Here is a 26,445-nt window from a genome sequence, read left to right as displayed (position 1 = left end):
GGCACCTGGAATGGCCAATAATTGAAATTTTGATTTCGTCCTGCGAAATGATGAGACCAAGCTGAAACAGATTGGCATCATTGGTTGATTTAATTCAACGCATCATAATCCTATGGTATTCTAAATCTGTTATTGAGGTTAAGTGGACCTAGCAGTGACCTTTTCAGGATTTCACATTGCAGACATAGTAAAGGTCTTGCAGGATTCAATCAACCAATGATTCTGTTCTATTTCAGTTCAGACTCACTTTATTTTCTAATTGAGAAAACATCTTTATAATTGGTTTGCTGATTCCGATGAAGTGATTTCTATGAGAAAAAGTATCTTTGACAGGAATATCAGTAAGACATCCACGCTTCCCTTCAATTTAAAAGCAGAGCGACTGATGGGACTATATAAGTTAAGAGAATTTAAAGTTTTTGTTAGACTGGTTATGGGACAGTTGATTCAAAGATAAAAATCTCATCCCTTTATTCAAGAATCTCTTCATCAATTCAATTTCATTTTGAAACCCATGGGTAAAAAGAGAAAATGAAAGAAAATAAAAAAAAAATCCTCCTTAGTTTTACCATTTTCAGAAATTCAGGAAATAGATTTTAGTTTCTTTTTTTAAAGTAAATTTAGGTTGAAAGGAAATACAAATTGAAGACATCTTTCCAGAGTGGGGGGGAGGGAGGGAGGACACCCAGAGGGAAATAACCCTAGAATAAATAATCTTAATAGGTGATAGAGAATTCTCAGGCAAGAAAATTTTGGAATCTCTCGTCGTGCCATCGTCAGTCTTGAAATTGCATCGATTTTTGACAACAACATGAAAGCTATAGATTGGCTGATCCTGTGCCACGCCCACAAATTTTTGTTCCTCACCAGAGGTACATCAAAGATCTCCATGGTTTCTTTTGAGACTGAACTATTTCACAGGCTTTTATCAAATTCAGAAGGAACTATTTGAAAATCTGTGTTCACATAATGAGGTAAGGCATCCTTCAAGTGAGTTTACAATAAAAATTTCACTTTTGAATTCTTCATTACAATAACTCCTACAAGAACCCACAAAATTTCCATTTCCTTAAGTTGGAAATAGAATGGCCCCATCTCAGTCTGCCTGATGAACAACCACTTCAGGCTAATGCCGCAATCACACGCTGAATGTGGGAGCTGGATTTGGCTTGAATGTGAAACACGCAAAATTCAGCGACGATTCTCAGTGACCATCCGATGATGTCGGATTTATCTGAGCTATTCAAGTAGATACGATACACATTTGGCTGAAAAAAACTCGAATTACTGAAATTTCAGCTGTTTAGCGCTGTCTGTTGACTGCCACATTCAGCTGCCACATTCAGCCTGTGATTGCAGCATAAGTACAATTTCTCTGGGCTACCACCAATCTATAGTCTTGATGCCATTGATTTTTGATGACTTGCTTTATTGGAAGCAATGAGTCGTACACGCGAGTCACAGAATTATTCCTCTTTAACAGTCAAGAAGAAATTACAAAATCCATCAAAATGCAAATTTTCTGGTTCCTTCAACTGTGAGATATTATTTTTTGAGAAGTACCATGGTTGATGTCAACATTTAACAGTTAGTCCACACTACGGTTTTTTTCCTACTGGTCTCATAAATGATGTATATGGAGTAGGTACAATGAATGCATTTTTTCCATCACAAATTTAAATCATCTAGGCGTGTGGAAATCGAGGAAGAAAAACGTCACTAAGCGTAACCGGCATAAACATTCATCATGCTTTTTTAAGAACCAAATTTCTATTGGATTTGGACCCAGAAACTTGGTGTTATAATAAATCATATCCTATATTGCTGATCTACAGGGTGCTAGTAAAGTCTAGTAATTACTAGTAGTTTGGCTAGTAAACTCCCTCTAACTTTTTACCTGATTGAGTTTGAGATTTGAAACTTGGAGGACGTCCCTAGGTCAAAGGGAGGTACTTTTTGATCTCTCTAAAACTTTTAGGGGGCCCTCTTTGGGAGGGTAATGGACTACAACTTTTTATTTTCAAATAGGAAGACCCCTCTTATGATCCTTGTCCGAAAGAGCATAAAAAAAGAAAACAATCTACGCAAACCCGAGGTCAATATCTCAAACCGTTTCAGAATGGCGGCCAGTTAAGGTTAAAATGGCCGAAAATTGTCACCTGTTGATGATATTACCTTTCTCCCGATCACTTTTTATCCGGTTTTCAGACGATAGCTATTTCGATGTTAATCATCATCATCAGGTCACTTCGACTTCGATTTGGTAAACACTAACAGTCACATCTTATATTGTTAAAATTTACTAAAATTTACTATAAAACACTTTTAAAATACTCGTGGGTGCACCCACGAGTAATTTAAATTTAAATTGTCACCTGGTTTTTTTGGTCGATTTATTTGTCTAAAACTTGGTATCGAGGGATATATTATCACAAGAAAAACGAATTTGCTGATAGATTTTTAAAAAACTAAAATTTTCAAAAGGGTGGCTGGTTGAGGTTCAAAATGGTCGGAAATGCCGGTAATTGATTATTGATGACCGGATTATTGATGCGGCGCCTTTCGCATAAATAGCCCGCCATTTGAAAGCGCATATATATTTAATGAACAATTTCTAGTAAATGAACAGTAGGGAAGTACGGAAGAAGTTGAATTGCTGATTTAACAATTAAATTGTTAAATCTTGTGTCCGACTTGTTTCTAATGTCCGTTCCGTAGTAGTGGAAAGCTAATTTTACCATGAGAGTGGATAGTTTGGCTTTTTTTTTTTTTTTTTATTGTGAAGTCTACTTTGATACTTGTCGGACACTTGTTATGTTTTGACTACAAAATTGTTAAATCGGCAATTTCATATTTTCCATGAGTGATAAGCAAGGGGGAAGTGGGTAAAAAAATAATAAAAAGAAGGGGGAATAATGAAACAAAATAAAATCAAACAAAGAGGCTCCACCCGATACAATGGCCAAGTGTCATTAGTGGGTGTTTTATTTCGTTTTTTTTTTTTTTTTTTTTTTTTTTTTTTTTTTTTTTAATTACCTATTTGTCTGCTGTTACCTATTGTGCACTAAAACGGGAATAAATTCATTTATTCATTCATTCTCGTACAGAAACACCTCTAGATACCAGGTTTCAGGCAAATCCATCGACAAAAAACCTAGGTGCCAATTTTTGGTCCCTTGGAACTTAAACCGGCGGCCATTTCGAAAATGGTTTGAGATATTGACTTCGGGTTTGCGTGAAAGTTTTCTCTTTTTATGCTCTTTCGAACGAGGTATCACAAGAGGGATCTTCTCATTTTAAAATAAAAAAAATGGGGTCCGTCCCTTCCTCCAAGAAGGACCCCCAGAAAATGTTATGAGGGTTAAAAAGTAGCTCCCTTTGACTGAGGAACGTCCTCCAAGTTTCAAGTCTCTACCTCAATCGGGTAAAAAGTTAGAGGGAGGGGAGGGGACTTTTCTAACACCCTGTATAAGGGTCAACCATGAGGCATAATTCACCCACAGCCAATAAAACCTAATTCTGTGACAAGCACCACTTACAAACTTGCTTTAGAATTGCTTCCTCACCACATTTAAATAATTTTGACAAAACGCACTTGGTGGTCTCGTCTCCTATCAGAGATAGTTTAACAATCCTGACCCATACCCTACCCTTGTTCTAATAATACAAAACTGACAGAAGAGAGATAGGCAGATAAGTTATAGGGGAGGTCATGGCACCACCAGAATAATACGTGAAGATGCCAGTGATAGTATCAAACCTGTGACCATGCAAAACTTTCTTGCTTCAATTGAGAATTCTAACAGTAAATTAAAGGGTGTACACCAATAAAATAATTTTTTTTTTTTCACCATTAAGAAAATGAGTATTTAGTACTGAGCTAAGGTTTGGGGGAGGGGAGGGGTGCATTTACCAAAAAATGAAAGTTGCAAGATTTGTCAGTAAAATCTATGATCAAATCACCATAAAACGATCTACTCCACTAATTTTGCTGCAATTAATCGAGAAAGATGCGCTCTGTTAAATGGAACTGCAATGACAAATCTCTCTTTCATCAGAATGCGTTCATTCTCATGATGTATTTTACGTACGAGACATTTTGCTGAGGATTATTAGACCGTCAACAAAATACATATAAAAGTTGACCTATAATTAAAATGCCTACAATGCAAGAAACATAAAAATATTTTGCTTAATTTAATACTTTTAATTCTCCCGCCCTTTATTGTTTTTGGAGGTTGGATGTGGCAGAGAAAATTAAAGGTTTGCAAACGAGATGGATACCGAAGTTATGCTCAAAGAAATTGAGCATGGACGCCAAGTTCGACTACCCAGGATAAAAAATGAATGAGTGGGTGAGAGGCTTGGGACCCTCGCCGGACAGTATGCAACTTACGTTCTGGAAAGCAAAATTTTTTTAGCTTACATCTGACGAGTCGCATATAATTTCATTTTATGAATGCAGGTAAATGAACCTTACAAACTGTTCACTTAATTCCTCAATTGAACGCGAAATCGGCCAAATTTTTAAATACAACAGTTCTTGTAGGCATTTTAATTTTAGGTCAACTTTTGTATAAATTTTGTCATAGGTCTTACAATCATAGGCTAAATGTCTTGCATGAAAAATGCAGTATGCAACTTGACATACACCCTTCTTTCTTGACTTGCAGATACAATATCCCTTCTTTGTTCCTTGTTTATTAAGACAAACAAAAAACAACGATTATCACATTATTATTCTAAACTGAAGTTATTCTCCAATGTTATATTTTTAAAGACGAGACAAAATAAATTGCTTACTAATAGAGAATATTAGAAGTCAATATTGATGACTCTCAAGTATGCATCATTTTAAATACATCTGTCTCAAAGTAGTAGAAATTGACGAAGGCAAAGATATGCAACAAAATAAAGAATTAATGCTCAAAAAGTGAAGATTGCCTCATTGCAAGTAGGAGAAAAGAAAATTTTGGGCTCTCAATGATTATGACCGTAAAGTGTGATATGAAAATCATATCATTGTGGAACTACTAACTTTATGGAGCACTAGATGAACATCAGTGCAATATAAAAGCTTTCAAATTTAAATGTTTAAAACTACATTACTGTGAGAATTTCTCAAATTTTCTACCTAGCAGCCTAGAGCCAAGAAAATTTTCTGTTATCCGGTGCAGTGACACAATAAATCAACTAATATAAATAAATATGCAGAACTCACCAAAAAGATTATTTTTTAGGGGTGAAGATTGCGAAGAACGATTAATTGGGGCGCAAGATTACAAAACGAAATGAAACAAGTGATTTGCAAAGAAAAATTCAAGTTAACAAACAAAATGAGGGAGAGTAGTGGCAGAAGAGCAATCAAATCAAAGAAGCGGTTTGTAGTTGGCGGTACGCAGTTTTCAAATCAATGCAGAGAAGAACAACGAGGGCCAAACGAAACGCAGAAACAAAATTGAAACAGAAAAAAGAAAAACCAGAAATAAAATAAAAATAATAACACACATAAAATTGGCAGTATTGAATCAAAAAACTGTATCAAACAAGAGTGTATGTACACAATAATTCAAAGTGCATTCTTCAAAAATTTGAATGCCATCGTGTGAACAAGGCACTTAAGAAACTGATTCACAATGATACTGTACGAAAGTTCACAACGATGAATCGGCTATAGTATGCATTAGAGGTATTGCTGGTAAGTAGGCGTATCACGCTAAGAAAGAACAGCACACAATAATGCTAGCATATTTTGAAAACGGCACAAGGTAAAGTTCCTCTGTTGTGTGCTTCTTTGAGTTTTTGGGCTGGCCTTCCTGTGGGCGCCACAAACTGAAGAAGAATTTTCACTCTAGTATTCCTGATTTTACGATTAAAATGGTAGAGAAAAGCTGTTTGCAGCTTGTCACTTTGCATAATTTTTATAGTGCCCGAACATCATGATTGCAGAGAGCATCGTTTTCTGAAAAGCATGGCAATAGGCATCTTTCTTTAGATAGCTCAGCAGTGAGCATTGCTCTTTGAACAGCACAGCAGTGTGCAAAGATACTGAGGCAAGGGTATATATAAGCTCCACTAAAAACTTCGACTCCCACATGTTCAGAGAAAGAAAAATAAGTAAGTAAGATAAGAAAACATAGGCAGAAAATTTGTTTTCCTAAACGATATTCCTTCACAAAGGAGCTGCTGCTAGAGTGAAAGGTAAGACAGTAAAAAATCATGGATCTAAATATGCTATCTTTGACATATTAAATGATGATGATGATTTCACCCATCTTGCTTTACTAGTGCTATCAACTTTCATTAAGAAAAGTAAAGTTTCACTGAACAAAGTATCCTCACATTTACTGAAAAATTCGGGACAATGGAAAAATTTATACTGAAAACAACAATCTGATGCACTTGGTAAATAAGAAATGTTAAGTGGTAATTAGAACTCTTTTCTGACTGACTGGAGGCTCTGGCAGACAAATCTGAGGGTACTGGAGGCTGATTGGACAAAGGTAATGAAAGTATCATTTACTTGTGAACCAGTTTCATACGTAAAATTTTAAAAATTCAAAAACGTACATACAAATTTAAGGTATAACTTTAGCTGAAAGAAAAAGCTGCAGCCACCGAATACAATTGAATTATTTTCCTTCCTTTTCAAATGCTTTGATGCTTGAAGATAATTTTTTAAAAAAAAAAAAAAAAAAAAAAAAAACCCATTTGATCAAAGAGAGTTGACAAGGTGCCTGGAGTATATCAGAGAATAAATAATTGAAAACAGAGCAAAATGGAGAATTTCCAAATGCAGAGGAAATTCTTTTAGTGTTCGGTAGCTGACTCTAATATGGCACTGAACTTTTGATACGTTTGAAAAAGCATATTTCAAATGACCACTGAGAGAAAAATGTTTATGACACCATACTGCTCCGACTGAACATTAATTAAACAGTGCAAAACAATTCAACTGAGAGCTCAGAAATCAATGTGAACATAGCATCACTTGACAGGACACACTGTGGAGCTACAGTAAGCTGACAGCCAAGTGCAGCCAGTTGATGTCACGGTGTAACGGGTCTTGTCACAGGAACATAAATTAAAACTCAATTCTCGTTTCCACGGTAAAAAATGTTCCTGGCCTTAAAATAATCCAAAAATTTCTTTTCACCCCTTACTTTCATGTAATAAACTAAAAGAGAAGAAAAAACAGGTGCAAATCTTTCAAGCCAGCATAAGTTATACTTCAACTTCATACATGAATACTAAAGTCTGATTTTCATCCAAAAAGAAGTTGAGTAATCTAGCAGTGTAACACACTTACTTCACCACACCTGGGAAAATGAGTTGAAAAGCAAATCAGTATAAGAAAAATAGAGAAAATGTCATCCTTTTGGAGTTTATAAAAGAAATAAAGAGAGGTTTTGGCACATGTAAGAGGTAAAAAGAATTGATACTACCTCAAATTACAAATGTGGATTTTTCCGTGTAAAATAATAAATTTACCTGTTCTTTTCTCAAGAACTATCAACGCTGAGAAAACAAAATCTCAAATGGGAAACAGCGGACTCTCTAACTTCCAGCAAGCTACAAATTTCAATATTACGTATGTAGAGGCAAGGTATCAACGCAAACTTGCATTGAAACAAGAGTACTTTCAGCTCCTTGAGAGCTGCTGTTTGGTTTTGGCCCACAAGTTACATCAATACATGGACCTCTGTGCCACTTGCTTACATTTCCTGATGAAAAAGCAATGTGGCGTGAAACATTACAAAATTAATTGAATACCAAGAATTCTTGATTTTGCAAATATCCTGGAGCCAAATAATATTTGCAGTTTGTTAGAACACGTAGAGTAGGTATATGTCCATGCTGTCACTGCTTTGTTTTGTTTTGTGTTATATTCAGTACCCAAGAAACAACAGATAAAACTTACGAAAACACAGTGAGGTAGGAGAGTGTTCATTTGTTTAGCTCAGGCAGATTCTTTGGAATATTAAGCTAAAGTCACGCCAGGAGATATATAACGTTCTGGGTCTTTTTAGACCGCATCAGTAGACCACACTTATCAGTGAGCTTGGTCATTCACACTCATTACATCTTAAATTTTTGACTGTATATAATTGAAATTATTGAATTTTTTGGCCATTCTTTTTCCACAAAATAGTGTGGACCTGGTACTATTTTACTACTTTGTTACATACCTACAGTTCGGGCCACATTTTTTAGTGTTTTTTTTTTTTTTTTTTAATTATGGAGATGATTCTATAATATTTCAGCTCACATGATGATGTGACACACATAATTTCAAAATGGTTTGAGAAAATTCAACTCATTTTCCCCTGAAAGTAATTATATATTAGGTATGCAGGAAATCTGAAAAATAACAGATTAAAACCAAATGGAAGACAAATTCAAGGGGGGACTAAAAAAACCAGAATTTTACTGTGACTTGGCGATAGTTCATCTTGGAATTTCATCTCTACTCAGGCTTTACTAGGAGCTATAAAGAGTCACCTGGCCAAACTTGCAACGTCGTAGCATGTTTTGTTTCGTTTTGGCGAGACTTCGCGTGAGCGGTGTTCGGTGAGCTCGTCATTTTTTTGAGATAAGTGATCTCACAGGCAACACGCAGCTAACTCTGTCAACCCTTAGAGTGAATCTTACAGGAAATATGCTTCACTAATAGCTTAAATGGACAAATGTGCTTTTTTGAGTTATAAAGTGTGATTTATTGTTTGAACATCAACCGGCTCCAAGCGGCCGTAACGGCAGGAGCAAATGGATAGCAAACAGGGCATCAATTTGGCAACAACGCATTTTAAGCCAAATTTTACACAGGATTGTTTTGAATATTTCTTTATGGCAACCCAGTGATATCTGCTAGACAATTAAATGATCTTGAATGACCCTTACTCACAAGAATGCGAATTTTGTCTATTTTTCCATTGGTTCTAGCCGTTGACAGCGGCCTGTAGTCAGAAAGACCTTTCGGGTGAAATGGCACATTTTAAAGCGAGAAAATCATACTTGCACTTCAGTTTTTGATACCGAATTTTTTTCATAAAAAATACTCTAAAAGTTGACATGATACCAGTGTTTTTACCAAGGAGGAAAAAAAACTAGAGAGCTAAGAATTGCTTGTGAAGTTGACCCATTTTTAAAAATGACCAACTCTTGACAGCAGCACAAACTAATAATAAGTCCTGCCAAAACGTAAGACGCTGCAATGTGGCCTAGCCACTGCTCACAGCTCCTAGTCACACCTACTAGCGGTGAAATCCAGCCAAGGATGCTCAAGGAAACTGCTGCCAAGTTTCAGAAAATTGTCGTTTTTAATTCATTTTTTTTCTTTTTCGGTTTCCCCTCGTGCTGTTTGTTTAAGACACTTCATTAAAGGCATGAGTTAAAAAGGTAAGAATTCAATCAGAAGTTTAAAAAAAAGAATGAAAGACAAAAAAAATCTATTTGACAAATTTTCTGCTTCAACTATGCACTTAAGCAAAAGGATTGCAGCGGGGAAGGAGAAAAATTATGAAAGAGTTATATTTGTGGGAACGATTGTTTATCTCAATCTTAAAACTTTTTTAGGATCACCAATCATAAAATCAAGTTCATGGATCATGTTTCCTACATCAATCAATCTGATCTTACAGGTAGAGTTGTTTAATATGCCCTAAATAAATACGTAAGACAGTATGTTGGAGTTTTTTGCCAACGTGCTTTAAAATTCAGCATACAGCTAAAAATCTCAATACAGAGGAAAAAAGCTCATATAAGCACAGTTTTCCCTCAAAGAGATATGCTGTTCGGTGCAACACTAGTTACGTCCATTCAGGAAGGCAACTGCAAACGCGTTTTGGCCTTGTTGGGCCAATCCTCGGTGCAGTGCAGCCTCCTGAATTTTCTGCTACCAAGCTCGAGAGATCGTGAAAACCAGCCTGGGACTTGAGCAAACGGACACAGGCGGCAAGTGAACTTGCGCCATCTAGTGAGCAATTATCCAAACAGCTCCTCATAAGCCTTGGCAAGGCAGTTTTACACAAAATGATTGCGGTGGACCTTTCAGGTCACGTTTGTTCTTGTGCTAGAAATACAAACCAGATGTATATTTTCAAAGATGAATTCTGGAACTCTCAACTACTTAAGCTGATCAAATCTTGAGGTTTTCACTTGGTGCCATCTACTTTTCTTCTTCTTTTCTTTCAGAGAAGTTCTGCAGCAACTCTCAAAAGTTGCATAAAATTAGAGGGAAAAATTGTGGGAAAACTATATGTAGCCAACTTATACTCAAAAAGCTTCTCTCATTATTTCCAGCACGATGAAACAGATAAATGATCACTTGGTCGAAAGAAAAAGAGATAGAACGATTAGCAAAACGTTACACCAGCTCTCATTAATTTTCATTCACAAGAGCAGATAGTAAATAACAAATAGAAAACCCTACTTTTCCCCCATTAACGAACTGAACTTCCATATCGTTTTTCCTTAATTTTATACATACTGTAATACCAAAAATGGTCGCTGGGTCAACGGCAGGTCATGAAGCTGACAGGGAGAGGATTTAACTTTCAACTATGAAGAAGGAGGTAATGTACTGAGAAATGGTTCTTCTCACAACATTTTGGAGGAAATCGAACTGAATTTCCTGATTTTTTTTTTTCATGCTCTTGCGATTCATCATCAGTAAATCATATGAAGGGTGATCCAAAAATCTCTTCCACTCCTCTAACTTTTCACCTAATTGAAGTAAAGACTTACGTCCCCCGAATTTGGGGAATGTTTCTGGGTCAAGAGGAGCTACTTTTCGGATCCCTATTATTTTCAAGAGGTCCCCTCAAGAAAGGGAGGGGGGGGCAAGGGACTCCAATTTTTTTTTAAAAAAAAATGGGAAGACCTCTTTTGTAATAAAGTCGGCCCCGCTTAATTGGGACACCGGTTAATAGGGACAACCGCTTTATTGGGACAAAATTGCTCGGGACGGAATCTTTTAAATACATGTTATATACTTCGTTTTATCGGGACACCCGCTTAATCCGGACAAAACCGCCCAGGACGGATGTGTCCCAATTAAGCAGGGCCGACTGTACATCATTTGAAAGAGCATGAAAAAAGAAACAAATCTTGCAAACCCGGAGTCAGTATCTCAAACCGTTTCAAAATGGTCAAAAATTGAGACCTCGGTTTTTTGATCGTTGATTTACCTAAATCTTTCAATCCAGAAGTATTTTGACATGATAAAAAAATAATTAAAAATTAGATTTCTACTAAACTTATTTTCGGCTATTTTGAACTCGCGATTTTAAGAAAAAGTGTTAATTTTCAAAAAAGTCTAACATTAAATTCGTTTTTCTCGTGAGAAAATGCCTCTTAATACCGAATTTCAGGCAAATCCATCGGCAAAAAACTGAGAGGCTAAAATACGGCCATTCTAACCGGGCGCCATTTTGAAAAGGTTTGAGGTATCGACTTCACATTTGGGCAAAAAGTTTTTTTTCTTTGAGTTCTTCCAAATGAGGTATCTATCATAAGAGGGGTCTTCCCATTTGAAGAAAAGTTAGAGTCCGTTGCCCCCCAAAGGGGCCCCTTGAAAAAAATTTGAGGGACGGGGAATAGAAGTATCTTCCTTTGACCTAGGAGCATCCTTCAAGTTTCAAATCTTTACCTCAATCAGGTAAAAAGATTGCTATATCCATGCCGCATGCCGGTCAAACTGGCGGCCTATCAAGGCCGAACCGCTGCCAGGTCCATGCATCCTCAGGGTGCTGCGGCTTATATGAGGTAAAAAAAAGAGGTTTGAAATTTTATGGTGCCTCATCATTAATCGGTTTGCAATCATTAAAAACCATCCCAAAACCAATTTCAGCCCAAAATTCGAATATTTAGAGGTCGCGCAAATGGTTGAAAGTTATGAGCTTTTCTAGTTTTAGAGGAATTTTCAACGAACGGGATATTAAAATAAACATGGGTCCCAATCCAGTACCCGAAAACTATGTGGCTTTATTGAGTAATCTGTATCATCAATAGATCATGTAACACTCCAAGTAAATAGATGAGGGGGGGGGAGGCTCCAAATAAACGATGCTCCGGTGAAGCGGCAGCATCACTGATTTAAGACCCACTAGTGCGCACAGGGCGCAGGACATTATTCAAGGTGTAGATCACCCAAGTAATGTCACAATATCACTTTGTTTTTGGCATTTATTAAACATTATTTGAAGTTCCCTTCCTGATTTTTTTCAGCGTCAAGTTGATACATAACATGGTTTGAGAATGAATGACATATATGAGTTGGAAATTTTAGATGTTCATTTATTAAGCATGAGTAAGACGAACTTTTATTCGATTAAAAAAACTTTATGGCTGGGGTTGGAAACGCCTTTCTATGCTCCGTGAAAATTTTTAGCATAAACTGCCTCTGATCTTCATTTCCAGTAATTCCACCTAGCTTGGCGTTGTCATTAGTAACTTTCAAATTTGTCACTGCTTTGTAACCTGCTTGAAAATCCTGAAGATCAGGCTATTCATTCGGACTTTTGCTTAAAAAAGTGTATGGTATGTTTAAAATTTTGACAAAATTTAAACTATTAGCTGTAACAAAGAACGGCAAATCCATATCTTTTATATTTTCTAGATCTTTAGATGTTGTTTCTGCCTTTTTTAATCGCTTATCTTTGTTCTTGGCAGATTTAAGTACTGACTCTGCCATGGACTTCTTTACGCTAAGAGGCAATGTTTCATCAAATAAAGCTAAACTTACTAGTTCCTCCTATAAATACCAAAGAAATTTTGATGCAGCATTTTTGCTAATTGTGGTATTTATGGAGTCGAAAGCTAATATATTCTTTAAAAAAATTAAATAATTTTGGGGAGCTTTTTTGGACAAAGGGGCAGTGAACCAATATTTAGCATACAGTTTTACAATAAAAATACATAAATAATTTGAATTTTTGACTGACGGGTCATTACAAATTGTAACATACACCGATGGAGAAGATACTGAGGAGATTCTTATGGACCTGCATTCCAGAGAAATTTCATAATTAAAAAGCCAGGAAGTTCAAATGATTTGCGCCTCCGCACCACTCCTACCCGCATCAGTGACGGCGGCGGCGGCGCGGCACTGCAGGGCCAAGTACAAAGCTCGCGGTACCTTTAATTTGAGGTAGTTGGTGGTAGGTGGTTATTGTTACTGTAATATTCTGCTAGATAAGGTCTCCACTTATCACAGAAAAAATAGGCTTCGTTTAATTTTAATTTTATTCATAAAGATCCAGCCAATAGGCATTAATTATCCAAAAATTAAAGAATATTCGAATTTTGAGAGCGTTTGCGCGACCTCTTAAAATTCGAATTTAGAGCTGAGATTGATTTCGGGATGCTTTTTTACGATTTCGAACGGATTGATGATGAGACACCGTAAAATTTCAAAAGTCAAAAAATATGCCGCACCCTAACGCAGCCTGTCCATTCAATACAGGCTTCGATTTCCTCCATGAATCGGTGTGTTCGTTCTCTGCCTTTTCCTTCCTGCCTCGTTGAGGCATAGCATTTTCCCCTCATCATTTTCCCAAACATAGCAATTGGCGATGAAAATTTTACAACCAGAAATAACAAGTGCGTGCGAAATGTTGCGAAATTTCGAGTAAGTTCACCACGCGAAAACTAACCTCACCGGCTCGGACCGTGAACCAGCAATGGCCTTCACTTGGACTTCTAATTCGGAGTATTTCTAAGCTTCCTGATTTCTCAACCTCCTGGACTTGTAAACTGTTTCAACATGGATCCGGAAAAATGTCAACAATTTCTCGATGTGGTAAAGGTCTCTCTTCAAAATCTCACTACTTGAACTCCTTCGCCCAGCTCCGCCACTGTTAGACAATCGTATATTCTCGATTTTGAAAAGTTCAACAAACAGAAAGAGAAGTTCTCCCAGTGCGTTGAAAGGTTCCAAAATTTCGCCCAACTAAAGAATATTTCAAAAGACGCAGCGCTCCTCAAGCAAACCCTCCTTAATTGCATAAGTGCAGACATGTATCAAACCCTTAAATCTCTAATCGCACCAAAAACTATCTCGGAAGTAACTTATGATGATATATTTGCTCAATTGAAGGGACATTCGTTTCCACCTCCAAATAAGCTCTTGGAGCAACATAGATTCTTGTGTAGAACTCAAAGTGATTCTAAATCCATAAGTGATTATGTAAGAGCACTGCGTGGTTATCTTGAAAATTCTGATTTCAAACGTTCATGCGGTGTTAGTGCTGCAAACCAATTTCTTGGAGCTCAGTTTATAAGAGGAATTAAAAGTTTGACGATCAGAGAAAAGTTGTTATGCAAGAAGGCATTAGACTTTGATAAAGCTGTAACTCTGCCTTTGTCTTTGGAGAATTCAGAACTAGATAACCTAGTTATCAGTAACGGCTCATCCAGTCATGTTAATAAAGTTTATAACGCTCATCATTCCAGATCCTCTTCTCAACGAGCACATCACAGCGGGAACGACGACGACAGAAGCAATACACCTCATCAAAGGAACAGGAGTAACCAACGGTACCATCAACGCAGGTCCTCTCAGGGTTCATATCACAAACCCAAGCGGCAAATTGATTACGGAAAGCTTGGCATCGCGGACCTATGCATCAAGTGCAGACTGAATAATCACCGAGCATTTGAATGTAAAACTAATCCTGCCAACCTCAAATGTAACTCCTGTACTACCAAAGGTCATGTGAGTGAAGTTTGTATTAAAAGTTTGCTTTCTCAGAGTGTCAAATCTATAGTAAACGAAAACATTAATCTCAATGATATTATTAACTTCGAACCAACATATGATTGCAACGTGCTCTCTCCAGTTGACTTGTTACATCCATTCAGCGATGAGCATAAAGATGGAGGCAAATATTTTGCTACAGTTCTGATAAACGGCCTGAAAACTAGCTTCGAAGTCGATTCAGGATGTGGTTACATCCTGCTTCCAGAGAATGACTTCAAAAAACTGGAATCAAGTGAGAAACTATTCCCTGCACGACAAAATTTTAAATCGTATGATCACGGAATCATAAAACAGATTGGCTATGCCAAAGCGTCGGTTACTTTCAACAACATCACAGCTCATGTTCCTTTCTATGTTGTGCCTTCTCATTTATCACCTATTTTGGGAAGGTCATGGATTCGATGCTTCACAATAAATCTCAACGCTTCTAATTCTAATGAACATATATCCTCCGTTAATCGCATCACCATTCAAGATGTACAAAATCAATTCCCTGAAATTTGTGAACAAAAAGTAGGGAAAATACCTAATATTTAATGCTCCCTGCCGCTTTAATTAGAGGCAAAACCTAAATTTATGAAAACGCGTGACCCAGCTTATGCAATTAAACATGCAGTTGATGATGAACTGGATGAACTAGAGAAAAATGGAATCATCACAAAAACTAATACTAGCCAGTAGGGCTCCCCTTTAGTCTCAATTCTAAAACCAGAAAACAAAGTTCGCATCTGTGTAGATTATAAAGTGAGTCTAACCCTAAGTTAGATGATCATCATTTTCCGATTCCCCGCTTCGAAGAATTGCTTGGCTAATTCAAAGATTCAAATGTATATTGTAAAATCGACCTTTTCAAAGCATACCCTCATGTAGAAATGAACAAAGAGTCTAGGAAAATTCAAACTATTTCAACACACTGTGGTACATACCTTATGAATAAATTAAGTCTAGGCATCAAAACTCCAAAAAATGGAGAGAGAACCAGGGAACACCGAAACAAAAATTCAAGAAATACTTCTACAATTTGAAGCTACACGTTTAGTTGATGGGAAAAGCCCTGCAGAACATTATCTAAATCGTCGCACTAGAATTCATCTTGAATTGATACGCCCTGTCATCCCTAAGAAAAATTCTTATCAAAACTTCGGACCTGCACGATCGCTCCAAGTTGGAAATCAAGTTATTGCGCGAACCTATTGTCAAAACAAACCTGCTTGGGTCCCAGGTGTCATTTTACGAAAGTTTGGTCGGCTTCACTACTTAGTTCGTCTCAAAAATGGACACACATTCAAGTGTCACATTGATCAACTTCCGGCGTCCAATCTTCATGTTCCTCAAGAAAAACCCATCATCGTCGAAAAACGTGTTACGTTCAATGATTCTCCTCAAATTAACGTTTATCCTTCGAATTTTGTTCCAGATTTGCAGCCGGTAATTAGACCAAATCAAGAAATTCAAAAACCCAGCTTCAGCTCTCAACTAGAGCATCCAGTTTCTGCAAAACTAATGCCGGAAACCGGTCAAGCCAAGCTCTAGCCAACTTCCTCAAATCATCAAGCCTACCGTTGCTAGGCAAATCCCTGAAACCAGCAGTGTACCTAGCACAACTTCTTCAAGCTCAGTGTCTGCTAGGGGACCAGTCAGGGACTTAACGCAGGATGAGCATCCCCCAATTATCCCGCAAAGCAGTCTGCAGGGGTCGTGCTGCAAATAAATCTCTTCTACCGAGTGCATCAACTCAACCAATGGTTCAACGCCCGGATAGAGTTAAGAAAGCTCTAAGCTGATTAAAAGACTTAAATACTTATATCTAATATTGCCTAAATCTTTTGTGCAGTATTCCTCGTTTTTTTGTTTTTTCTTGTTTTTTATTGCTGATGTTTGTTTCTAGCATCAACTTAGTTATGTCTTTAGTTTTTTAAGAGAGGAGGACTGCTATATCCATGGTGCATGCCCGTCAAGCGGGCGGGCTGTCCTGCCAAGGTACGAGCCATCTGAGGCCACAGCCAGGTCCAAGCACCCTGTTATCTCTATTCAATGCAGGCTTCGATTTCCTCCATGAATGGCGTGTTTGTTCTCTGCCGTTTCCTTACTGCCTCGTTGAGGCATAGCGTTTTCCCCTCGTCATTTTCCCAGACATAGCAAAGATACAGGGGGTGGAAAGGACTTTTGGATCACCATGCATATGAACTATAAAATGTATAGATAAAAAAAAGATAAAGGTGCGGAAGTTGCTTTTGATACCAGAAAAGTTTCAAATTTAGGGATGAAGATTTGAAGTAGACAGGATAAAAAATTGGATGGATTTGGCCTTGGATATGCCTTTGCATTTTCACTAATTTATACATAGATTTGATCAAAGAGTTTATTACTTCGAATGTACAAAATTATAGGTTTCAATTTAATATTGTTTTTGCCGAATCACAAGTTACTGATCTCTACTTCCAAATGAAACTATTTCGAATTACATAGGCTGTCGCAAAAGATCCAGACTGGTTTTAGAACTTCAAAACTACAATAGGTACAGACATGATTTTGGTTTCATTTTAAAGATCAACTCATCAATTAAGACCAAAATCAGCGCAATCAAATAAAAATAACCGACTTGTGGCAATTTGAAATCATTGAGTAAAGTTTACCCCTACGGTTTATAGGGACTGTTTTGACGGAGCATATGAAAATGCACGACACTTTTTGGCACTTTTGGAACCACTCCAGCACTTTTTGGAAAGGGAGCAAACGGATTATCGTATTGAAGTGTGCAATGAATAGCTAGAGAAGGCTAAAGAAGATCCTTCTTTTGTTGAGACAGTGGTTATGTGTGACAAATCTTGCATACGGCATTTTGACCCGCTCCTTAAGCAAGAAAGTGCAACTTGGAAAACGACAAATTCGCCGAGACAGCAGTAAGTGCGGAAAGAAAAATCGGCCTGTAAAGTGATGCTTATTGTGTTTTATGATTGTCGATTTTTAACCAATTCCGATCATAAAGAGCGACGCCAAAAACGACCGTTTTTTGGCACAATTTGGGCCAGCGGGGATTTTTTCGAAACCGGGCCAAAACGATACCTCATGATACCCTAAAACTCGGGTAAAAATTTTAGCAGGAGTATACGCACGGTTTTTGAGAAATGAGGGGGCAAAGTTGCCAAATCGCCATCATTCTGGACAGCATTTCTACAGCAAAAAGACGGGAGAAATGGACGAAAAAAATACACCTGTGATGGGTTTCGCCTATAAATGTTCTCATTGGGCCCCCAAGCATTTAACAGTGTTCAGTTTAAAAAATTTTGGTCGCAGAGTGGTCCAAAATGGGGAGAAATCGTCGGCAAATCAGGATTCTTTGTCAAATTTTAAGAAATGGAAGTAAAATTGTCGGTCTGCTGCAGTTTTCATGGCTAACAATGTTCTTATCGGTCCTGAATGCATGATATTGTGTTCAGCTGCACAAATGTACATCGCACAGTGGTCAAAAATGGGGGAATCAGTGGACAAATTAAGATCCTCTGTCAAACTTTTTAAAAATGAAGTGAAACTGTTGGTCCCCAGTAGAGTTTAGATCCCCGAAAAATTCTTTAAATTTTTTTTTTACTATTTAGATCTTTTTATAATTTTTTCTCTCCATTTTTCCTTCTTTTTTTTAAATTTCTGAAAATTTGCATATTTTATTGAGATAATGCTACAAAGTCTATTCTAAAACAACGTTCTATAAACAATACGGCCTGACATGTAGTAATAATTAAAAAAATTAAAAACATGAATTTTTCCAGGATCTAAAGTCTACTGGGGACCAACAGTTTCACTTCATTTTTAAAAAGTTTGACAGAGGATCTTAATTTGTCCACTGATTCCCCCATTTTTGACCACTGTGCGATGTACATTTGTGAAGCTGAACACAATTTCATGCATTGAGGACCAATAAGAACATTGTTAGCCATGAAAACTGCAGCAGACCGACAATTTTACTTCCATTTCTAAAAACATGCACATCTACAGGATATCTCTGATCTGAATGATTCTCATTATATTCTTCAAATAAAAGGGCCCTTCTCGGCATATCTAGCAAAAAAGCTAGACTTCTATTCGTTCCCTCTCAATAGGTGCCTTCAAAACCTCATTTCAGAAAGGAAACCTCATAAGTACTTGCTTCATAAAGCACCAACTATTTTGAGGAGACTTTAAACTTCGTTTTTTTCTTTCCGTGTACAAAGTTAAATTGGTAAATAATTTGTGTTTCGCATCAATTATCACTGAGCATCCTCCATTAATAGCTTCTGCTTTGTTGAAAAATTTTTCCTCTTCAAAATACTTGAAGCGCAAATTGATTTTGAACTTGAGCCACACACCTCCAAGAGGAACTATCATTCTCTTCTGATAATCGTGTTCGGCTAGGCTGGGTTCAACAGCAAGGAATTGCTGCATAAGGTATCCTCTTGCACCTGAGTTCAAGTATTTAAAGTAACATGCAAAACTGCCTCCTCCATTATTTTCTCTCCTCCATCCCACATTGAAAACCAAATTCATATATCTACTTGACGTAAATGTAGATTCAAAAATATAGATCCTACTTGACCCTAAAGTGCCAAGTGCAGGAAACCAGATTTAGTGGGCCTCTAACTACCATTTAAATTTCAGCTCAAAATATGATTTTTATTCGAGATTTAGCGCAACTCCTCCCCCCCCCCCCACCTGTAAAAACGGTAAATTGCCACCATTATGGAACACGTTGGCCGATTTTGCTGAAATTCAATAGGAAACCGGTCTTAGTAGATCTCTAACTACCATCAAAACTTCAGCTGAAAATGTTCATCTTTACTCCAGTTATCGCGTGGACAAAATTAAACCTCCCCCCACTTTGACCCCTCGATGTGCGGAAAGTAATTAACGTATTCCGATTTTTTCTTCACATTTTAAAAGTACTCTTAGGGGACTATAAACCCCAGAAGTTTCATTTCAAGAAACTTAAAAATTAATTGCCGCTCAAAGCTCTGAAAACTGAAAAATCCTCACGCTGGCTGATATATATACATATATGACAGAAAATGAATGACATATATATTCGTGATGTACGACTCGAGATCGGTGCTCTTTACATGGTCCCAGGTCCAGGTCCCACCATGAGGGAGAACGCAATAGTGTATTTTCCTTCGTAGTGGGGCCGATAAGCGTAACAATCGTGCACTTCTGGAAGAAAACATGAAAATTTCAGGGATTCATCTCTACCCTATAGACATTCGATTTAGACATAGACCTCAAAAATCTGAGCCCCCTGGGGGGGCAGGGGGGCCCCTAAATTTTGAATTTTGAATAACTACTGAACGGCTAATGTTAGCGTAATTTTTCTACAATAGGACGATGGGAAATTTTATTAGGAGCAAAAATGATTCTTATGAATTTTTCTGTGGGATCAATATTTAAGGCGTGAAACGGGAAAAACCATGGGGGGACGGGGAGCCGGCCGTTCTGAGGCAGATCCGCGCGCTACGCTGCCTGCCCGGGACGCGCGCCGCGGCGCAGTACGGTGTTTTACCGACGACACAGCCGCTTGTCTTGGTTAATCTCAACAATGCACAGTTTTAAAAATATTATAAATATATCGTACCTATAAAGCCTTAAAATAGGGCTTAACTTTTGCAGGTAATATAGATATACCTCCAAGCAAGCGCATGGCAACAGAAGGAGAAGGGGTTAAGTGCTGGAGTTCCGGACTGTTTTGTTGTATGGGTTTGTCAAGTTTTATTAAAGCACCGAGATAACTGTATCAGACATCAGTTGGACGGAATAAAATCTGACGCACAGTTGTCTCGCGAAGGGGGGGGGGGGCGACTAAAAATCACATTTCTTATTTGTATACCACGATGACCTGAAAAATGATTTTCAAGTGTTTTTTTTTCTTTTCTCGGTGCTGTGCCATCAGAATGGTATCTAAATATGCTTACATACCCTAAAGTTCCTGGGAGACGGCTTCCAGCCAGACTTTGAAGACAGGGAACCTAATTTTGTAAAAAATGAGTATACATAAAAACATGCTTATTCTCCTCTCTTTAGGGAACATTTTGGTATATTATTGCTACGTTTAGGCATTTATTCAAGAGGACCAAAACCACCTTCAAAACTTGCTCCAAAAAAACGCCAAAAGAATCTTGAGAAAGCTTTGATACGGATAAAAGACCCTCATAAAACCTTTGTTGGACTGTTTCTTGTAGGTACAGTACAAAGAATATTATTAAGTGATATAATTAGCCGCCAATATCCGCTAATCTGTAAAAACGGTCCATTTGAGTGATAGGAGGTCGCGCCTACTGGGAACCTATCCTGCTCTTATGTCATCAATTGAACTGCGCATCATATGATATCCCACAATCTCGGTAATTTTGCAACTGATTACTGATTTTGACTGATTTGTTGATATTTTGACCAGAAATTAACCTTTTGATAATCTCTAAAGCTAATTCGATCAGTGCTATACTTTACGATAAAGTTTAAGGTGTACGTTTTGTGCATTGCATATTTTGCAAGTCCCGTTTCTTGACAATTGTCTCCATCTTACTTACCTACAACTCTTCCATGAGCTCCATTCAAATCAAAAATCGGTACGAGATTTGCGGGTTGAAAAAGAAGAAATGCAATGAATTTCTTCCTGAGGTACTGGTCCTTCTCAGAGGTTCTTTAAAGGATCAGAACCTGCATGATAAATAAATTTCCTCCTATATTACTATTTTTTTCAATACAAATGTTACCAACTCCACTCCAAACTCCAAAGAACACAATAAAAGGTAATATACATGGATTTTTTTGTACTGCTAATTCCATTTATTATGTCTCGTGGTAAGTACCAATAATATCTTCAAGGGTGACTCGATAAAAAGAAGCGATAGTATTCAGATACCTTGTATATTACCTTTTTACCGATTTTTGATTTGAATGGAGCTCATGGAAGAGTTGTAGGTAAGTAAGATGGAGACAATTGTCAAGAAACGGGACTTGCAAAATATGCAATGCACAAAACGTACACCTTAAACTTTATCGTAAAGTATAGCACTGATCGAATTAGCTTTAGAGATTATCAAAAGGTTAATTTCTGGTCAAAATATCAACAAATCAGTCAAAATCAGTAATCAGTTGCAAAATTACCGAGATTGTGGGATATCATATGATGCGCAGTTCAATTGATGACATAAGAGCAGGATAGGTTCCCAGTAGGCGCGACCTCCTATCACTCAAATGGACCGTTTTTACAGATTAGCGGATATTGGCGGCTAATTATATCACTTAATAATATTCTTTGTACTGTACCTACAAGAAACAGTCCAACAAAGGTTTTATGAGGGTCTTTTATCCGTATCAAAGCTTTCTCAAGATTCTTTTGGCGTTTTTTTGGAGCAAGTTTTGAAGGTGGTTTTGGTCCTCTTGAATAAATGCCTAAACGTAGCAATAATATACCAAAATGTTCCCTAAAGAGAGGAGAATAAGCATGTTTTTATGTATACTCATTTTTTACAAAATTAGGTTCCCTGTCTTCAAAGTCTGGCTGGAAGCCGTCTCCCAGGAACTTTAGGGTATGTAAGCATATTTAGATACCATTCTGATGGCACAGCACCGAGAAAAGAAAAAAAAACACTTGAAAATCATTTTTCAGGTCATCGTGGTATACAAATAAGAAATGTGATTTTTAGTCGCCCCCCCCCCCCTTCGCGAGACAACTGTGCGTCAGATTTTATTCCGTCCAACTGATGTCTGATACAGTTATCTCGGTGCTTTAATAAAACTTGACAAACCCATACAACAAAACAGTCCGGAACTCCAGCACTTAACCCCTTCTCCTTCTGTTGCCATGCGCTTGCTTGGAGGTATATCTATATTACCTGCAAAAGTTAAGCCCTATTTTAAGGCTTTATAGGTACGATATATTTATAATATTTTTAAAACTGTGCATTGTTGAGATTAACCAAGACAAGCGGCTGTGTCGTCGGTAAAACACCGTACTGCGCCGCGGCGCGCGTCCCGGGCAGGCAGCGTAGCGCGCGGATCTGCCTCAGAACGGCCGGCTCCCCGTCCCCCCATGGTTTTTCCCGTTTCACGCCTTAAATATTGATCCCACAGAAAAATTCATAAGAATCATTTTTGCTCCTAATAAAATTTCCCATCGTCCTATTGTAGAAAAATTACGCTAACATTAGCCGTTCAGTAGTTATTCAAAATTCAAAATTTAGGGGCCCCCCTGCCCCCCCAGGGGGCTCAGATTTTTGAGGTCTATGTCTAAATCGAATGTCTATAGGGTAGAGATGAATCCCTGAAATTTTCATGTTTTCTTCCAGAAGTGCACGATTGTTACGCTTATCGGCCCCACTACGAAGGAAAATACACTATTGCGTTCTCCCTCATGGTGGGACCTGGACCTGGGACCATGTAAAGAGCACCGATCTCGAGTCGTACATCACGAATATATATGTCATTCATTTTCTGTCATATATGTATATATATCAGCCAGCGTGAGGATTTTTCAGTTTTCAGAGCTTTGAGCGGCAATTAATTTTTAAGTTTCTTGAAATGAAACTTCTGGGGTTTATAGTCCCCTAAGAGTACTTTTAAAATGTGAAGAAAAAATCGGAATACGTTAATTACTTTCCGCACATCGAGGGGTCAAAGTGGGGGGAGGTTTAATTTTGTCCACGCGATAACTGGAGTAAAGATGAACATTTTCAGCTGAAGTTTTGATGGTAGTTAGAGATCTACTAAGACCGGTTTCCTATTGAATTTCAGCAAAATCGGCCAACGTGTTCCATAATGGTGGCAATTTACCGTTTTTACAGGTGGGGGGGGGGGAGGAGTTGCGCTAAATCTCGAATAAAAATCATATTTTGAGCTGAAATTTAAATGGTAGTTAGAGGCCCACTAAATCTGGTTTCCTGCACTTGGCACTTTAGGGTCAAGTAGGATCTATATTTTTGAATCTACATTTACGTCAAGTAGATATATGAATTTGGTTTTCAATGTGGGATGGAGGAGAGAAAATAATGGAGGAGGCAGTTTTGCATGTTACTTTAAATACTTGAACTCAGGTGCAAGAGGATACCTTATGCAGCAATTCCTTGCTGTTGAACCCAGCCTAGCCGAACACGATTATCAGAAGAGAATGATAGTTCCTCTTGGAGGTGTGTGGCTCAAGTTCAAAATCAATTTGCGCTTCAAGTATTTTGAAGAGGAAAAATTTTTCAACAAAGCAGAAGCTATTAATGGAGGATGCTCAGTGATAATTGATGCGAAACACAAATTATTTACCAATTTAACTTTGTACACGGAAAGAAAAAAACGAAGTTTAAAGTCTCCTCAAAATAGTTGGTGCTTTATGAAGCAAGTACTTATGAGGTTTCCTTTCTGAAATGAGGTTTTGAAGGCACCTATTGAGAGGGAACGAATAGAAGTCTAGCTTTTTTGCTAGATATGCCGAGAAGGGCCCTTTTATTTGAAGAATATAATGAGAATCATTCAGATCAGAGATATCCTGTAGATGTGCACTGTGCAGAGAAAAGAGAACAACACTAAAAATGTGGTTCGAGTACTGTAAGTAACAGGATAGTGAAATAGTTCTCGACGCACAATATTCTACAGGGTAATCAACCCAAAAAATCTAGAAATTAGCATTAGAGTCATAATATGTGAGGAAGTATATGTTCGATTTTGAAACAATAAAAATCTCCCGACTTTCAGTACAGGTTCCAGACTTCTCACAACACAATTTTTACAATTTCCCCTCCCCCACTGAAGATTTCGGGTGGGTGCAGTTCAATCATGGGCCAAACGTGTAGACTGCACAGGTCATCTAAGGGGAAAATGAAGAGACGGTTTAAGGGAGTATGGGGCGTTGGAGCAAAGTAAAACGGAGGTGATATACATGTAAAAATCAAAGAACTGAATACATAAACCTGTTGCTTGGGAGCAATAGAATACTCCAAATAAAATTTAAGACTAAAGGAACTTAGATCAGGCATATGGGATGATTGATGACAGACTAAAGAAAAAAATAAATAAAATGATAAGAAACAAACGTATAGATAACCTCCAAGTACAAAATCAAAATGGTTAAAAAAACATGATAAATTATTAGGTAAACTATAAGATCAAAAGTTTACTTTCAGATAGTAGGCAAGGAAGAAAGTGAGCGAAGCCAATTACCGTTATTAAAGTACAATGTGTACCTACACACCTACACAGTGATTCTAGTAACATTGTTACAATAATTATAGTTACATGTGAAAGTACTTTCAACTTTTTTCAGCAACTTACAAAGTTCAAATTTATTTTCCTGATAATTCTAAAAGATCTTAGTGTAATGTTTTTCTCTGAAAGATAAAAAAAAAAAAATTGCGTTCTCATACCCTTTCGTTTGCTATGATTGGAATTCTTAAATGAGCTCCTTACACATGTTTTGCAATATTCTCACGATACACTACCCTAAGTATTTTGACAAGGTGGAATTTTCATTGAAAGAAAATATACTTTCGGCAGAGAGAAAGAAACAAAATGTTATTCTGTAACTTAAAAGCATCATACAGATGCATAAATTGAGCCTTGCTTCGGTAGACAATTCCAACTGCCTTGACAATGCAGGGATAAACTCAGTTTGGGCCATGGAAGTGGCCGCTCTCACACTCTTATCTACCAGCTACCCCTCTCATGATACTTTTCAACTGATTTTTTTTTAAAAGAAAAGGGCAACCTCATCAGATTTGAAAATAGATTTTGGTCCTGACTTTTGTCTGACGGCGTTGAACTGCAAACTTTTGATCACTAGCCCCTGAGCAGTTTTTGTATTAGTCTTACATGATTCAATTTTCAAAGATCCGTTCATTTAAGGGAAGAAAAACTACCGCAAAGAGAATAGAATTACAGTATTTTTAAAACAAAATTCTAATGTCAAAGCGACAAATTAAATTGATCTAATCATGCTTTAACTGCCTATTTTGAGACATTCCTGCTCTGATTTAACCTTTGAACACTAAAAATGGAAAGCCTGTCTGGTGGATGGTAATGGTCCTCTTTATTCTGTGATGTGGCCATTCATGATGAAAAAGCTATAGAAAATCTATTGATACAGACTTCTGATTCTTATTTTGTTCGGACCGTTCAGTAAATCTAATTTTTATTAATTATTTTTTACAGCAGATCAGAGTGAATTATAGGACAAATTTAAATTGTGGTAGATGAAATTGGAACCCAACACAAATACCTACACTATTAGCTAATCCTGAACAGTTACCACTTTGACTTTGTAATTGAACAAATTCTTTACATGATTAATCATTGCTGGGGCTTGGAATAACTTAATGGTAAAAGGAGATTCTTAAATTACTCAAGTCATTTTGATAGATTTAGAAGGAGAAGGGAAAAGGATAACAGTGTTTCTTCATCCGTCGATTTTCATTTTTAATCTTGACATTCGGGTAACATTATGTAGATCTAAAAAATGAAGGCATTTCTTACAGAGCAAACAAAAAAAAAAAAAAAAAAAAAAAAAAAAAAAAAAAAAAAAACAGAGAAACCACTTCTTTTCATTGAGAGATTTGTTAATATTAACTAGCAAAGGAGACTTAGAGAGTTAGTGGGGATGAATTCAGGCAAAAATTATAAGTGTATTATCAGAAATTAAAATCAGCAAAATCAAAACTAGGTGTAACAAAAAAAAT

General features: G+C 37.2%; 2 protein-coding genes across 4 annotated transcripts in view; one reads left to right on the top strand and one right to left on the bottom strand.

Annotated features, from left to right (window-relative positions):
- Window positions 1–26,445, bottom strand: part of LOC109040504 (serine/threonine-protein phosphatase 2B catalytic subunit 2) — a 415,824-nt gene that overhangs the window by 11,624 nt on the left and 377,755 nt on the right. The window lies entirely within an intron of this gene.
- LOC140225648 (uncharacterized) lies at window positions 5,222–18,711 on the top strand. Its single transcript, XM_072305231.1, has 2 exons — window positions 5,222–14,716; window positions 16,179–18,711. The coding sequence occupies exons 1-2, from the start codon at window positions 14,018–14,020 to the stop codon at window positions 16,191–16,193; spliced, it is 714 nt and encodes a 237-aa protein (XP_072161332.1). The 5' UTR covers window positions 5,222–14,017; the 3' UTR covers window positions 16,194–18,711.

The sequence above is a fragment of the Bemisia tabaci genome, chromosome 1 (genome assembly GCF_918797505.1).
Source record: "Bemisia tabaci chromosome 1, PGI_BMITA_v3".
NCBI lineage: Eukaryota > Metazoa > Arthropoda > Insecta > Hemiptera > Aleyrodidae > Bemisia > Bemisia tabaci.
This window is presented reverse-complemented; position numbering and strand designations above follow the sequence as displayed.